Genomic DNA, 16339 nt, shown 5'->3' with positions numbered 1-16339 from the left:
GCAATAAATGCCCTACAAATGCCACATATTGAGCAAAACAAGCTCTTCAAGCAATTTCTAATTGTAAGGCTAAAAAGGCAAGAACTAGGACAAAAGTGGCTTCTAATTCTACAAATGGTAACGACAACCCTTTGGATAAGGCAGTTAGTGCACAATAGTCTTTGATGGAGTCTTTGTCAACACCTACTTCAATAGCATGCAGCCCAAACACAAACGGAGAAAACATTAATTCTTTCTTTGCACCTTAAGCTACACCAATTTTCAAAAACCACTTTGGAGAGTACAAGATGGAGAACAAAGATATATGAACAAGCAAAGAAGGCGATTGCAAATTTCTAGTTCTACCCTACCTATCATTCCATGTTGCCAAGTCTCCATATTGGCAAGGTATGGTGGATGCTACTGCAGTTGTACTTCCCAGGTTCAAGGCCCCATCATATGAGACAGTATAGGTTAGAATGCTCAATAATGCAATACAAGATGTTATGGGTCTTTTTCAAGGACATCGATTATAGCAAGAAAAGACTAGATGTACCATAATGATAGATGGGTGGACAAATATAAAGAACCAAATTATCATCAACTTCCTTGTCTCTTTTGATATTGGCATAATCATTTTGAAATAAATGAATACATCAAATAGGATTGAATTTGTGATTGCAATGTTTGAATTGTTTGAAAAGGTGCTCATGGATGTAGGGTTACCAAATGTGGTTTAATTTATTACACAAAATGTTGATTTGTTGATTGCGATATTGTTTTGAGACTCCTATTGGATGAGTATCACTTTGTGTTTTTATAGCCTATATGCAACATATTGCCTTGATCTAACCCTAGAAGACACTAGAAAACATCCATGAGTTCAAGGGGTATTGCATAAGGCTTGCACTGCTACCAAGTTCATCTACAATCACAAAAGGGTATTGTGTATAATGCACTTCTTCACAAAGGAAAAGAAGTTGTTTCCCTTTCAACCATGGGTAACAAGATTGGCTATGCAATTCCTTACATTACAAACTCTTTGCTAGCAAATAATGAATTTGAAGTGAATGTTCAATTTGAATGACTAAATGGAATTTGGCTTCACAAATTGAGCGAATGGCAAAACAATGGCAAAGTGTTTTTTCTTTACAAGTTGTTTACTCCCAAACGAAACTAGTTTAGATTACGCAAAGTAAACAATAAATAGAAATCACATCATGCAGTAACATAGCAATATCAACACTATAATATGACCAAAAAGATATATCATTTAATTCAAAATGTAATGTCTACAATCAATGCTAGTTTCCAAGACAACCATGAAATATATAGTACCTAGTGGTTGGTTAAGATTACCAACCATCGGCAACTACCAACAACTGCTTGGAAACAAATGTCATTACATGTAATGTCCCCACTTTGAAATAGAATTCAATAATAAATGATAATAATAAAATTAAAACATTAAAAATTAAATTAAAGTATAAAATAATATAATTCAATATGATTAATTAAAAAATAATTAAGTTAATGAAAAGTCAAAAGACATGAAAGGAAAAGTTGCGACTCCCTCAACAATGAGATATAAAAGGGAGAAGAAAACATCATTTGAGAGGAGGGGGATAGTTTGGAAATGAGAAGTGCAGATCTGATTTAAATAATAAGTGCAGAGCTGATTATGAAAGGCTGTGTCCCTTTCAAAGGGTAGAAATAACGAAGAGTTGCACTCTTTCAAAGGGTGCTAATGGTGAAAGGGTGTCTCTTGCCAAAGGGCATACATGATGAAGAGGTGTGACCTTTCCCTCAAATTGAGAGATATAAAGGGAAGGAATCAAAAGCATCTAGTGACATCACCATTGATCAGATCAGATCAGAATTGTTATCAAGTTACAGGCAGTAACATTTGTGTTCTTGGTGGTATGCATGGGGATGTGCTTAATATGTATGCTTAGTATATGAAGCCTGATAAATATGTTATGCAGAATCTAATAATAATATTGCTATAAACTGCAATATGTATGACAGTCAAACTTAATTTCATATATATTTATAATACATGAGAAGTTAGTGTACTTATAGTCTAAATCATGTTATTACTGTCAGTATTTAAGAAGATGGGGATGAGATGTTCCAAAGAGGGGCAGTCTAAATCCAAGCAATAGGTTAAGTCCCAAGATAGGGTGGGGATCAGCGACCATAAGCCTTGAGGGTATAGACCCAAGATAGGTAAGGGCTTGGATCTGTAAACTTTGAGGGAGCCTATTGTAGTTGGTCTCTAAGCACTTTGGTAACATACGTAAACCCTTCTCCCTTGAAACTGAAGTAGTAACTGGGTCTGATATCTATATTAATATGATATTAATCATCGAATGAGGAAAATAAACTAAGTTACCGGTTCCGGTTCGGATTCGGGTTCGGATTTGGGTACGGGTTCGCGGATTTGGCAAAAAAAAAAAAAATTTGGGTACGGGTACGGGTTCGCGGATTTGGCAAAAAAAAAAAAAATTTGGGTACGGGTACGGGTTCGTCCGTACATATATATATATATATTTTAATTTTTTTTAATATATATATATATATATATATGTTCAAACTTCAAACATCAAAATTATATATGTTCACAGTTCAAACATACAAATATGAAACATCAAACATACAATGTAACTTTCCCATACAATGATACATAGATGATAACAGATAAATCATAAATCAATAAATCATAAATCCATAATTGCCAATGCCAATAAATATTCTGATATTGATATATCATAAATCATAAATGTAATATCATATTCATAATTTGCAAAAAAGATAATATTCAAGTTTCAAGTTTCAAAATGTGAAAATGTCATGACACAATAAAGTATAAAGTTAAACATTCAAATTACAAGCCATATATGGGATTTAAATTCCATATTCATCTTCATCTGAAGCATCCAACCCAAGCTCATGGTCATCAAGTGGTTCAAATTCAGCATCAATTGAACCAATATCAAATGGAATGCCACTCCCACTAGCTATGTCTCTCTCAAATTCCATAACCGCCTCGTCTATAGAGACTTGGCAAAGTTGTGCAACTGTAGCATCTAAATCAGCACACTCAGGGGCTAGATCCCAATTCCTTGTTACACCCTCACTATATTCAGGGTCCTTATGTGACAACAAACGAAGGTTGGAGTGTACGTAGACCAAATCCTCAGCTTTCTTTGCACCCAAACGATTACGTTTGACTGAGTGGATGAAGGAGTATGTACTCCAATTCCGCTCAGCTGAAGAAGAACTTGCAACCTGTTAAAAGTTAAAACATAATTAGAAATTTACAAATTAAAATTATAAAATAAAAAAATGATAGCATCAAATGGAATTGGAAAACTATAAAAATAAAAAATAAAAAGATACATACCTGGGAGTTAAGTTTAATTGCAAGAGGCTGCAAGTAAATGGAGCCTTGACCATGTACATACCACCACTCATCAGCATCCATCCCATATCTAGCATTAAGAGCTACAACATCATGATTTTTTGCAGATACAAATTGGCCAAACTCCCTCATGACAATATTTCTTGTCTCCTCATCTTGATATATCTTTTTAAAGGCAGCCCTATAGCCAGAAGCAACCTCTGCATCTCTATATGGTGGCACCCTCCTTGGTGTTGCAAGCATCTCTGCACTATAAAATTTTGGCGTCAAAGCAAATGCTAAGAGATGTAAGGGGGTGGTCATCTTGTTCCAACGGTCAACAACAATTTTCTGCACAACTTTGAAAAATGTTTCCGTTGGGTCATTTTCTTTTCTATTTTTTACTTCTTTTATTTTTTCCACCATGCAATCCATGCCATCATAAATCTCGCCCAAACATGGGCGATCAGTATCAGCATACCTGATCATGCTCATGATGGGCTCAGTGAAATTCAAAACATATTCCACATCATCCCACCATTTCTCACTAAGGATCAATGCTCTTACTTTTAGAGCTCTTTCTGTGTGGGACTGCTTCCATACACTCCACAAGCTGTTGATGACCATAGAACTCAAGGCGTCTCGCACCTTCAGAAGTCGTCTTAAGACGAGCGTGTGAGATGCAAATCGTGTTTCAGCAACCTAACATGACATAACAAAATACACAACATATATCAAATGCAAGTCTATAAAAAATACAAATTTAAAACTAAAAAATTAAAAAATAAAATTTAAAATTAGTAATTATAAATTACCTTCAACAACTCCAACTTGGAGAAGGTCCTGAAAATGGCTTGTGACATATGATGATTAGTCACAAACATTTGAATCTCCTCGCCCTCCGCATATAGTTTTTTCACCCAATCAATTTGTGTGCCAAGCTTTTGCATGATTAAATTGAGTGAGTGTACTGCGCATGGTGTCCAAAAGATGTGACCATATGTAGCCTCCACTATAGTCCCTGCTGCTCTACAATTTTTAGCATTGTCAGTTACAACTTGGACAACATTTTGAGGCCCCACCATGTCAATGCATTCTATCAAGATATTGGCAATGAAACTTGCATCTTTCACTTGCCCCTCACAATCCACTGCTTTCAAAAACATTGCCCCTTTAGGACACACTGCTATAACATTGATCAATGGCCTATTTTTACAATCTTTCCATCCATCAGAAACAATGGTCACACCTGTTTCCTGCCATGTATCTTTGATGACCTTCAACTGTAACTCTATGGATGCTTTCTCCTTTGCCAATAAGGTAGTTCTCACCTTTTCATACCCTGGACAAACATAATCAGAAGGTGTATTGCAAAGAGTATGCACCATGTCCCGAAAGTAAGGTGATCTAACAAGGTTGAAAGGAAGCCCATTGCCATAAAGGCAACGTGCAATTTTGGAATCTGCAATCTCTCTCAGTTCATTTTTGAAGGCAAAATCCAATGGGCCTCTTTTCCGTGAAGCCACAACATTCTGATTCTCTACTGCATCAACTGGTGGGTTTTGCATGAAAGGATGTGAACCAGCTGGTCTTGTGGAGCCCATGCTACTAGAAGGCCTCTTAGACATTGAGCTTTGATGGACAAGAGGATGATCAGTCTTTGCTTTGCCACTTCTCCTATCAGCTTCCTCTTGTTCTCTAATATATCCCAAAACTAGAGCTTTTGGCAGCCCCTTGCCATCTGATCCCTTACAAAATTTTATTCCACGCCCAGGGATGAAACAAAGGTGGCCTTTCACTCGATAGTATGAGCTGGTATACTCAGTGCCACAATGGTTGCATTGCCAAACAAAACCCCCACCACCAGACACTGGCTTGATCATTGTTGTATAATGCCAAAGTGGTGAATCTTGATCAATTTTAAAGGGGGTATTTTCATTTCGGACATTTGCAACTGAACTAGAGCTTGCACTTGCACTTCCAGTTCCAGCCATTATGTATGATTATATGAATAGTGCACCTAAAATGAAAAGAGAATGCACAACATTATTGAAAAAAATTATTAAAATTTTGGTATTATAACCCCATACTATGCATACAAAGTGTAAAAAAATATACAAGACTTCTTTAAAAAAAATTAAAAAAACTTTAAAAAACTTTAAAAAAAAATTTAAAAATTTGAAAAAAACTTGGAAAAATTCTTGAAAACTTGAAAAAAATTCAGATTCACTTACCTTTAATGGCTAAATCTTTCTTCTCCAGTGATTCCTATGCCTTTGATGCGTGTCTCACACCTTCGTAGTCATCACCTTCGAAGAAAAATACAAAAACTAAGAACCCTGATTGTAGAGAAAAAATCTTCAAAAATGCAAGTAGAATAGGTTGAATGCATGTTTTGATGCATGAAATGCATTATAGAGGGGCGGATTAGGGTTTAGATGTATTTAAAAGATTAAAAATATTGTTTTTTTATTGTTTTTAAATGCTTTCTAACCCGTGGGCCCCGTTTTTGGGAACCCACAGGCTTGGGTTCACCCGGGTCCTCCTAGGTTCGCCCTGGGTCCCCCCCGGGTCCTGCCCAGGCGGCTGGGTTCCCTGTGGGTCCTCCACAGGGAACCCAGCCGCCTGGGCAGGACCCGAGGGGGACCCAGGGCGAACCGGACCAGGGCCAGGACCGGGCACGGACCAAGACCAGGACCCAGGCAAAAAAGGGGAGAACCGGTATTATAGAAAATAAATAAGCACTTGTTAATAACTAATTGAAGAATATCAATCAATTTTAATAGGTTGAAATAGATCAGGTAGGGGACATTACATTACATCACCAACTAAACCATACTTAACTAAAAGCATATTTTATGAACGCAGCAAAACTGTCGACTACACAAGTTTTTGGGGTGTGGTTGACTAGACTATTGAATTTTTAGAACCTCAAATTGAAACTAGTGGATGAGGAAAAATCCCCCGTGGTGTTATTTGTATAAGGCCATGGATAGGGCCAACAAGGTGATGAGGGGTAGGATGGAAAAAAACCAAGATAAGTACATTCCACTATGAGAAATAATTAACAGGAGATTGGATCGATGCACTCCCTCTCCATGCCACTGAAGACTATTTGAATCTAGCATTGTTCTATGGCCCCTCATTCTAATATAATATTGGAATCACAAAAGACCTTCTCAAATGGATGGAGAAAACGTTTCCTGCCCCAACAACGTTGGATGCCATTATGGCATAGCTATCAATATACAAGCAAGCATGTATGAAGTCTAGTCTAACATTACCAATAAATCTCTACATGTAAGAAGTCTAGTCTAACATTGTAAGAATCTAATAGTTACAAAAAAATGTCCAAACTAACTTATTAGAAATCTTGGGTTTCTTTTTGTAGGCATTTTATTCTATGTTCTATGACATTTTCGGCATAAGAAAGCTGGAAATATGGAAACATGTTTCTGATATGGCAAAGATGGGAGGCCACTTTTTGATGATGGCAGCACACAAATAAATAATAAAGTTCAAAATATAAAAAAGTATAATGACACTTAGAAGTCAAAACAAGTACAGCAGTACATGAAAGTAAAAAACTTCATTGATTCTAAGTGCCGTCGTACATTAAAGTTAAGATTCATGGATTCAAGTACAGCATCAACAGTAATTTCATTGTTTTTATTATAAAGTTATAAATAATTATAGTATCACACAAGTGTACAAGGGAAGAACTGACACTGTTTAAACATAAGAAGATTAATCATGCTTGAAAGAAAGCAGTCTACATTCAGGCAAAAGAAAGTACTGAAATAAGGATGACAAGATAATTTCAGAGAAGGAAGAACAGTCCAATAAACAGACTTTCACAAAAATTAAAATTCATATGCATTCTTTAGAGGCTTTTGTACAAATATTATTATGCTTACACTAGAACTACAGGTTGTAATTAAAACTTTCATGAATCCCATCATATAAAAAGTTAAAAACTGAACTTCAAGACAGAGTAAAAAGTAAATGAAAAGAAAAATTTCTAAGAATTTTGTAGACATCCATTTCAAGGAAGACATCAAAATGGAACTCAGATTGCAGAAAAAGGGTGGCTGTCTTTACCTCCAAGAGGTACTAAAATTTGTTCTAAGGAAGCTTTACATAATTGATAATAGAGAATTGATCCCAGAAAATTTGAAGTGTCACGAGAAAAGAAGATGAGATAATAACCAAAAAAGAATAAAAGAAACAGTCAAATTATAATCTATCATACATAAAACAAAAGAGAAAACAAGCTTGTTAGTGGCCAGTCTTAAAGAGGACTTAGTGTTTGAGAGGATATAGGGTATGGAAGAACAGTATCTGAGTTGCTCATTTCACTTCCATATAGGAAATAGAAGTTCCATGGCATCTACATGCAAATAAAATTTGTCTGTACCAATAAAACAATCCATATATTCAGTATAGTCAGCATGTGACCTAAACATTAAATTATACCATTCATAAGACAAGATACAATTGTTTAAATAAAAGCCATCAAGTACAAAAGTATATCAACAGTTGCAACAGGAAACTGTGAGTAAGAGGTGCAGTCTAAGGTAAGAAACAAGCAAGAATTTTTGTAGGCAGGTGAAAATGAGGGCATTCAGAACCACAGCAAGGAGGGAAGGTGATGCAGGAGCATCCATGGTGGTAGAAGAATCAAACTTGAATTTGGCATGTTCAACCTCAAATTTGAAATTTTCATTCTTGGGGTGTAGATTCTTGGAGTTACAACTTGTGACAACTCACAAATTCACTCCTAAGAGATAGCTGTTCAAATGGGCACCCAAGAATGAGTAGTTGAATGGTTTCTATTTTGGGGTCCTGTTGAGTGAAGTTGATGGCATAGTGGACTCTTCTTCTTAGCATGCAGGCGGGTGGAAGTGACAAACCATCCAGAAGCTTTGAAGGTAATTCCTAAGTTGGGAAGATGCCTTTCCCTTGTTGGTTTTGGTGACTATGGTGGTTAAAGGCAAGTTCCGACATTCATTTTAGGATTCCCATTTTCTGATTTTTGGTGAGTTTGAGGGGAAGAAAAAAATTGTTTTGAAGAGATAGTAGATTTGGAGATGGAGAAGTATGATTATGGATACACTTCGGACTTCAGATATGAAGCCATGTTAAATCTTGTTGCAGGTTGAAGGTTAAGAAGCCAGTTTTGCAGCAGGATGCATTAGGGGAAGAAGTGTTTTGGCTTGTAATTTCTTCTACTTATTGCGACTGATTTTATCAATTTTGTATCTGATTTTGGAGTGTGAGTTGAAGCCTATAAGTCTGTAATGCAATTTATTGAAGATTTACTGTGCAATTTGTTCATTTCCTGAACATCTGGATAAGATTAATGAGAAGTGGTTTGCTAATTTTTTGCATTTACTTGCATATTTGAGTTGCGTTTTGTATGTGTTTTGCGTTAGGAGGATACCCATATCAGATTTTAAGTCAAATTGTTATATGATTTGCATGTTTGGTTTGAAAGGGTTATCAGTCCTGTTTGCCCTCTCGGGTGAATAACTTAAGGCATAAAGAACATAATGCAGAACAATGCCGTAATTATCCGACAAAGTATAAGAGATATTCTATTCATAAAAAAGTGTATGTTACAAGTTACATTCCGAAGTATATAAGGGTACCGAGGGGGTGCGAGCGCCAACCGTCGCACCGCAACTACCACCCCTCGGTTGCCGACTAACCAAAACAATTACACAATTAACTAATCTTATTCCCGTGTACAATAATGCCGCCAACAAGTCCCTCTTTATCAGAAGGGTATTCAAGCGAATATCACAGAAGGAGACAATGTCAAACCAGTCACACCCAATGAGCCAAATGGAGGATGCAAAATCACACTGGAGATGAGACAAAGACAGCTGGCAACAGGATTGCAGAAGGGCTCACATAAGCAGATATTGTGAGCCAGTAAAAGGTAGATAAGGTGAAAAACAAGGGTTTGCTAAAGTGGCAGGGCATAGAGAAGAGGGTTGAAAATAGAAAGATATAAGTTGCAAATATGTCTGTTTTGGAATTTGGAAATGACATGTTAGAGATGGGGCATTACAAGGAAATGGGGTTGATAGGCAGGTTCAGCTCTCATTGGCACTCTCCCCTGCACTGAAAAATTGGATATTGCAGATATGGCAGCCTTTTCGGTAGCCCCACTAGTCACAGACCCCTGTCCTGAAGGTTTCTTTGTGACGGTATGCAGCTCTTTGAGGAAAGAACAAGATTTGGAGAAGGGACTCTGGTTTTGGGACTCTAATACTATGTAACTAGAACCCTAGTATCCCAATTTCAACCTATTTTCTAAAAAAATTAGGGTCTCTCCTATATGGGTAAGACTTCAGACTCTCTCTCTTCATTTTTGGATGCATTCTACTTTGAAAACTATAGGAGATTCGCTTGACAAGTTTATCTCCCTTTCTCAAGATACCCACAAGGACACACTTACAGCTTCAACAAGGATTCTTGTTGAGATGGACATCTCACAAGGTCTTCCAGATGATATTGATCTCAAAGTAGGAAAAGATATATGAAATCAGTCTATAGATTATGACAAATACACTTTTAAATTCTGGAATTGTTTTCAGGTATCACAAAAAGACGAGGAATGTTTGAAACCCACATAGGACTTTGAGGATGGTGTATGGTGAAAAAAAGATAATCTGCAACATCATTTGGTTGGCTACTTGTTAGTATCAGCATCAAATAGCCTAGGAGCAGCAGACTCAAAAAATGGAAGAGATGCAAGCATTGGATGAGCACTGTTCTAGTATGCAGTACATCACGAAAAGGGTAACAAAGGTAACTATGGAACAGCTCCAGAAGGATGCAGATTCTCCTCAAGATGCATGGCTTAGGACAGGTAATGGTGAGATGATAAATGAAGAGAATTTGATTCTATTAGCTCTTTCATAAGCTAATTCCAAAGACTGTTTGGAAGTGCCAGGTGACTGTTGTGACGTTTTCACACATCGCCCCATTGCAAATGGGGACCCATGTTTTTTTGCTCATTCTGTTCGTTTTCGCTTTGCTTTTCTAGGGTTTTGTTAGTTTGTTAGTTGTCTGGATTTAGGGTCAAGCCTTAGGGTTCTAATTACCGTCTTTTCGGACCAAAATCCAGTCAGTTTTGAGAGCTTTTGAGCTTCCTTTTCTAGGATGCAAATTTTGAATGCAATGAATTCGCCAGAATGGTCTAATTTTCAATTGGAATGTTGATGCAGAGCTTAAATTTGTCTAAGTGTTGATGATGAAATGTGAATTTTTGTCCAATTGAATATTTTTGACCAAATTTTGACTTTTTTGATTTTTGATCCTGGGCATTGGAATTGATTTGTTTTCGCCTTGTGAAGTGTTAAAATGTGAAAAATCATGTTATTTTGGCCTGTAGGAGCAAAATCGCTCCTGTCCCTCAGTGAAGGACGGGAGCTCGTTTTCAAATATTTTACTATTCCTGCAGGGTCAAGATGAATTACGGATTGGAAGTGATGGAGAAAGGCGAGATCTTTCCATTGAATATAAATTGAAGATTTTCATGAGCACAGAAATGCCTCCAGGGGAAAAATCGCTCCTGTCCCTCAGTGAAGGACCGGAGCTTAAAATCAAATATTGCTTTGTCCTTGCAGGATTTTAGCATCTCGACGATGTGAAAAGGTCCAAAGAGGTACATTTTATCAAATGAATATAACTTGAAGTGCTGTCGGGGAGATCACATGGATAAGCAAGTCCGGCTTGAGTGAGGTCCTGATCCTGAAATTTGGCTAAGTCTGGAATGTCCTGATCCTGAAATTTGACTAAGTCTGGAAACTGAAAAACCTCCAAAAACTAGATTTTGCAATATAACTCCTGGAGGTCTGAAACCACTCTCAAACATCCTGAAAGTATATATGGAATATAACTTAAAGTATAAGATCACTTATACTTAAATGTTATATTCCATTAAAATTGTCCTGATTGAGAGTGCGAAAAGTCAAATTTCGCTCGTGTCCTTCTCCAAGGGTCCAGAGCGAAATGCGCTCGTGTCCCTCTCCAAGGGACCAAGGCGAATCGCTCGTGTCCCTCACCAAGGGACCAGAGCGAAAATGCTTAGTTGAGCCATTCCTGACCTTGTTTGGACGAATCGAGACATCAAAGGCATGGTGAAGGACGAAATGAGCATGATAGAGCATCCAGACTTGATCAAAAACAACGAAATGATGAAGTTTTTGCCTAGAGGGTCAAATTCGCTCCTGTCCCTCACTGAAGGACCAGAGCGAAATTCTTCATAAGGTACGATCTGGGCAAAGATCAAGCAAATTTTATGTTCGAAGGCAAGAAAGGAGGTCAATCGAACCCGTTGAAGACAAATTGAAGATTATCAAACGTCAACAAAGGACCAAAATGCTTAAGTTCGCTCCTGTCCCTCAGGAAGGGACCAGAGCGATTTTTGTTGTAGATGATTTTCTCGCCAAATTTCAACCGATCTCAAGGCATGAATGAATGAAAGGAGGCATTGCGAATCCGTTGAATATAATTTTCGAAGGTGATGAAGTGAAATGAGGCCCACAAGAGCAAAATCGCTCCTGTCCCTCTCCAAGGGACCAGGGCGAGGTACCTTGTAGCTCTCGTCCCTCTCCCAGGGACCAGAGCGATTTCCTTCATTATGCAAAATCCAGACAAGGGTCAAAGCAAGTTTACGTTCAAAAACAAGGGAAAACATGAGATGAACGCATTGAATATAAATCGAAGATTTTTGGGACGTCCATACCAGTGTTAAATGCCTAGTTCGCTCCTGTCCCTCAGGAAGGGACCAGAGCGATTTTTGTTATAATTGCTTGTCTGGCCAAGTTACAGACGATGTCAAGGCATGGACGAATAGAGTAGAGCGTGACGAATCCATTGAATATAAATTTGGAAGGTGACAAAGTGAAATAAAGGTCACAAAAGGAAGATCGCTCCTGTCCCTCTCCAAGGGACCAGGGCGATACAGTGGTGATGTTGCTTCTCATGCGAGTGCAAGGTCGTTCCTCCCTAAGTTCAAGACCGATCCAAGTCAGGACAAGGCGGCGAGGGACATTTCAAGGCGTCTTTAGCAAGCACAAACATTAAAAGGTCGTCACAATGATGAAATTCGCATCCTAGGACATAGATCGCTCCTGTCCCTCTCCAAGGGACCAGGGCGATGTTAGATGCATTGGTCATTTTGTGCAAGATTTACGTAAGAACAAGATTTCATAAGGTAATGCAAGGTCTAAGGCATCGTTTGAAGATAACATACAAGAGTTTTGAACGTCCAAACATTGCTAATCAAGGTAAAAAGCTCACATCGCTCCTGTCCTCTGGACAAGGACCAGGGCGATGAACATCCAAAGACACTCATGAACGCATGCAAGGCAATCAAATTCGAAGAGCTCATCATGATGATTAATGTTGAACGTGGAGATGAAGGAGTTGAACGTGAAAAATGCAAAAATCAAGACAAAATCATGGATCGCTCCTGTCCCTCTCCAAGGGACCAGGGCGATGAGGTACGTCCCTCTCATTTTCATAGTTTTGGCGCCAAATAAGCAATTCAAATTTTCCTTAAATGCTAAGTTCGATAAAAAATTGAAAATCCTATTTAATTTGGCATTTAATGTGGCGTTGATCTTTTATTAATTATTTTGCCTTTATTAAAAATCGAAATTTGCAAATTAAAAACGTAAGGCATTAATAATTAATTAATTAATTAATAAAAATCGAATTTGAAGCGCTACAAAGGGAGGTCGGCCTTGCTAAATCATTTAAAAATCATTTAAAAAATTGTTTTATATCCTCAAGTCGGCCTAAGGGATAAATGCAATCCAAGCGCTATATATGGGGAGTGGAAGATTTCATTTTCACATCATCATTTTATCCTTCTACATGCGAATTAAGGAAGACAAGGGAGAAGTGCGATTTGGAGTTTACTAATAAAGGTGGTGCGATATCTTGGAGACTTCGTTGGAGCGAATTTGTCAAGGATTGAAGACCACGTCAAAGGTGCGAGACTAGGAGGATTTGTTAAGGCGAACTTGAAGATCCATTTGAGCGAATTGTCAAAGAGGCAAGACTTGAAGATCACGTTGAAATCCAAAGGTGGCGAAATTGATCTTTTGAGGAGATAACATTGAAGACTATTTATACCTCAATTTCGCCTAGGCGAATTTTATTCATTTTGCATTTTAGAGTTAAGCTCTCAAGTAAGGTATGGCAAGATCTCTTGTTTTAATTTCGAATTTTGATTGTCATTGCCTTAATTTTGAAATTTTGTTTTTCCTTAGCTCAGTCATTTTTAGGAAATGATTAATAAAGGACTTATCATTAAGTTTCCTAAAATTTGCTCTCTAATTTATGTTATGTATTGCAAAATCATGGTATTAATTTTGAAATGTTGTGTAGGCATCAAATGGAGGTCTCTTCAAGGAAAATCAAGCCGGATCCAGGACGGTCTTCGCCGGGACGGTCTTAGCCAGGACATGGGCGACCTCTTTCAATCCAACGTTCCAAGGCGAGGTACATCATCCTGCACATCAAGGACAAAAGGAGTTAGAACAAGAGTTAATTAAAGATAGCCTCTCAACGACATCAAATTGAATATCTAGCAAGCTTCAAGTGTCAGATGAGGTGGCATCCCAGTCATCACTCCTCCAGTCAGTGAAGTCCACCTCAGCATGTCCAGATTCAATGTACTTAACTCATGGAAGGTGGCACAAACTTCGATGTACCTACCCCGGCTATCCATTGGTCGATTTTTCTAGAAGGGACATGTGTCCAAGCAATACAATTTTATCATTGGTCAAGCATTAAATGTTATGTAATGGTTGTAACAAACCCTAATTAGGGTTTTCATTGTAAAATCTTGGCCATTGATCTTGAATTGATCTAAGCCATCAAATTGTATTGTGGGCACTATATAAGCCCAGGCATTTCATTTTGTAAGAGCAATTAGAGAGAATTAGAGAGAGATAGTTAGAAATAGTTGAAAGTAGTTAGTAGTTAGAGAGTAGAATAGGAGGACAAGGCAAGAAATTGTTGCCATTGATTGTAAACAAACTCCATTTTCATTGAAGTAATGGTGAAATATGTCGTTTTTCTTGCAATTTGCATGGTTTCTTGTTGAGTCTTCAATCTTAGATGGTAGATGATTAAATGAATGGAGGGAATGTGATTGATTGATGGTGGAATTCGTACATCCATACTACTAGCAATTTGTTGATTGCAAACTTGCCTTGTGTAGTCGACTGGAATCGTTCAGCTTAAGCTCAATTTCAATTTGTCGCCTCTGCATTGATATGCATCAACTTGGATGGTATCTATGCCTGCGGTGATAATTTGAACATCATAAAGCTCCCCTTAGAAGATTGCACTAGTCTTGTGTAGATGTTCCATTGATGTCAAAACAAGATCTAGTTAGAGTTTTGTCAAAGATCAATCATTGCTCCTACATTCTTAGTATTAGGATTAGATCCTCTCTTCGCCCTTATCCTTTTTCCATTTTTTTTAATCTAAGTTAGTAAGAGCTTGTGTCCAGCAAAGCAGATCGGAAGTTCAATGTAAGTCCCCTTGTGATTCCAGCAAATCACATCATACCACTGGAGCTTGTCCACACGTGGAGACCCCACTAAAAGAACCTTGGAGTCTACCTAACTGATCCTTTACGCGAATCTTCAGCAGTTAGAGACTATTTTCTCAAGAGAGGATAAGATGCCTTTAGGTATTTTATTCTGTGTATGATTGTGTACAAAATACACGTCAACAGTGACTTAGAGCAAGAACCTTGCCTGAAGAAGATTTTACATTAGAAGTTGGGGCTTATGGTGAGACGATTCAAATGAAGAAACAGTTATCTCTGCTAGAAAATATGAATGGACAATAGTTTCAAATTGCAAAAACAAATAATAAAAATATATGCCACTGAAAATGGTGCTGCAATCACATTTCAAACAAAAGCAACAAAGGATTGGCAGTGGCATTAGCAGAGGTATTATTTTAGCAGGATAAATTTGATATATGTAATTATGGTGAAATTTTGGGGTAAGAGTTGGGTCTATTCTAGTAACTGCATTATATATGCCTGCTGTCAGTTTACAATTTCTATGTTTGATTTCAGTTGTTCTGTGCTCTTATTTTTCAAGGGCGGGAGCCCCTATAGATCCCTTGCTACTTTATCTATATAAAAAAAACTATAACAGCTGTCCGATTCAAAATATACAACAGCATAGGAGATAACTACTGACTTGAAGGAGCACCCTTTGTCCTCGAATTTCAGTCTCCCTGCAAATGACATCTTTGTTAGGTACACTTTCTTCATGCCCTCTTTCAATGTTAGAAAAAGGATCCTGTGGAGACTGGAAATCTGATATATAGCTCTCAAGAATTGTGTTAGACGCAACAGGCATTCTCTCCAGCGTTCGAGTGACCTCATTGATTCCCACAGAAAAATGTTGCTGCTTACCACATAAATACATGAATCAGCCGACTTGCAACCACTTCATTCACACCAAGACTACCCCTATTTATTGATGTTAAAACAACAGTAAGCTAATAAAATTATAAAGAAAACAAACTACAGAGATAGGACGTATGTAAATTTTGGAAATACATAAGTAAATATGGCAAAAGAAACATTAAATATTCTATGCATGCCTGAACATTCAAATGAAAAAATTGATGAGGAATCTATACAAAATAGTAAAACAACCAAATGAAAAAACTAGAGCATTCTAATTAGCAACTAGCAAATAATTTATTAGGATATATAATATATTATAATTTATCAGTATGATCACTTATTCAAGTTTTTATTTTTAGCTCCAGAAATTCATATGATGAAAAGGCCTAGGTTTTGAGAAATAATATAACCAACATATTAAACGTATTGAAGATTATAATGTTCTTGCCAAAAACATAATACTAGATGAATTAAATTGCTAAGTTGTACAT

At 37.3% G+C, this 16339-nt stretch overlaps 1 protein-coding gene across 5 annotated transcripts in view; it reads right to left on the bottom strand.

Annotated features, from left to right (window-relative positions):
* Positions 1-16339, bottom strand: part of LOC131044847 (uncharacterized) — an 83181-nt gene that overhangs the window by 28382 nt on the left and 38460 nt on the right. For 3 of the 5 annotated variants that reach the window (XM_057978300.2, XM_057978302.2, XM_057978301.2), the window contains exon 4: positions 15634-15843. The exons of the other annotated variants lie outside the window; for them this stretch is intronic. In XM_057978300.2, the coding sequence (XP_057834283.2) occupies positions 15634-15843 (210 nt within the window). The remainder of the gene's footprint in view (positions 1-15633; positions 15844-16339) is intronic. 5 annotated transcript variants of the gene reach the window in all.

This window comes from Cryptomeria japonica, chromosome 1 (genome assembly GCF_030272615.1).
Source record: "Cryptomeria japonica chromosome 1, Sugi_1.0, whole genome shotgun sequence".
In the NCBI taxonomy this organism is placed as follows: Eukaryota; Viridiplantae; Streptophyta; class Pinopsida; order Cupressales; family Cupressaceae; genus Cryptomeria; species Cryptomeria japonica.
Note: the sequence above shows the minus strand (reverse complement) of the source record. Positions and strands in the feature narration are given on the sequence as shown.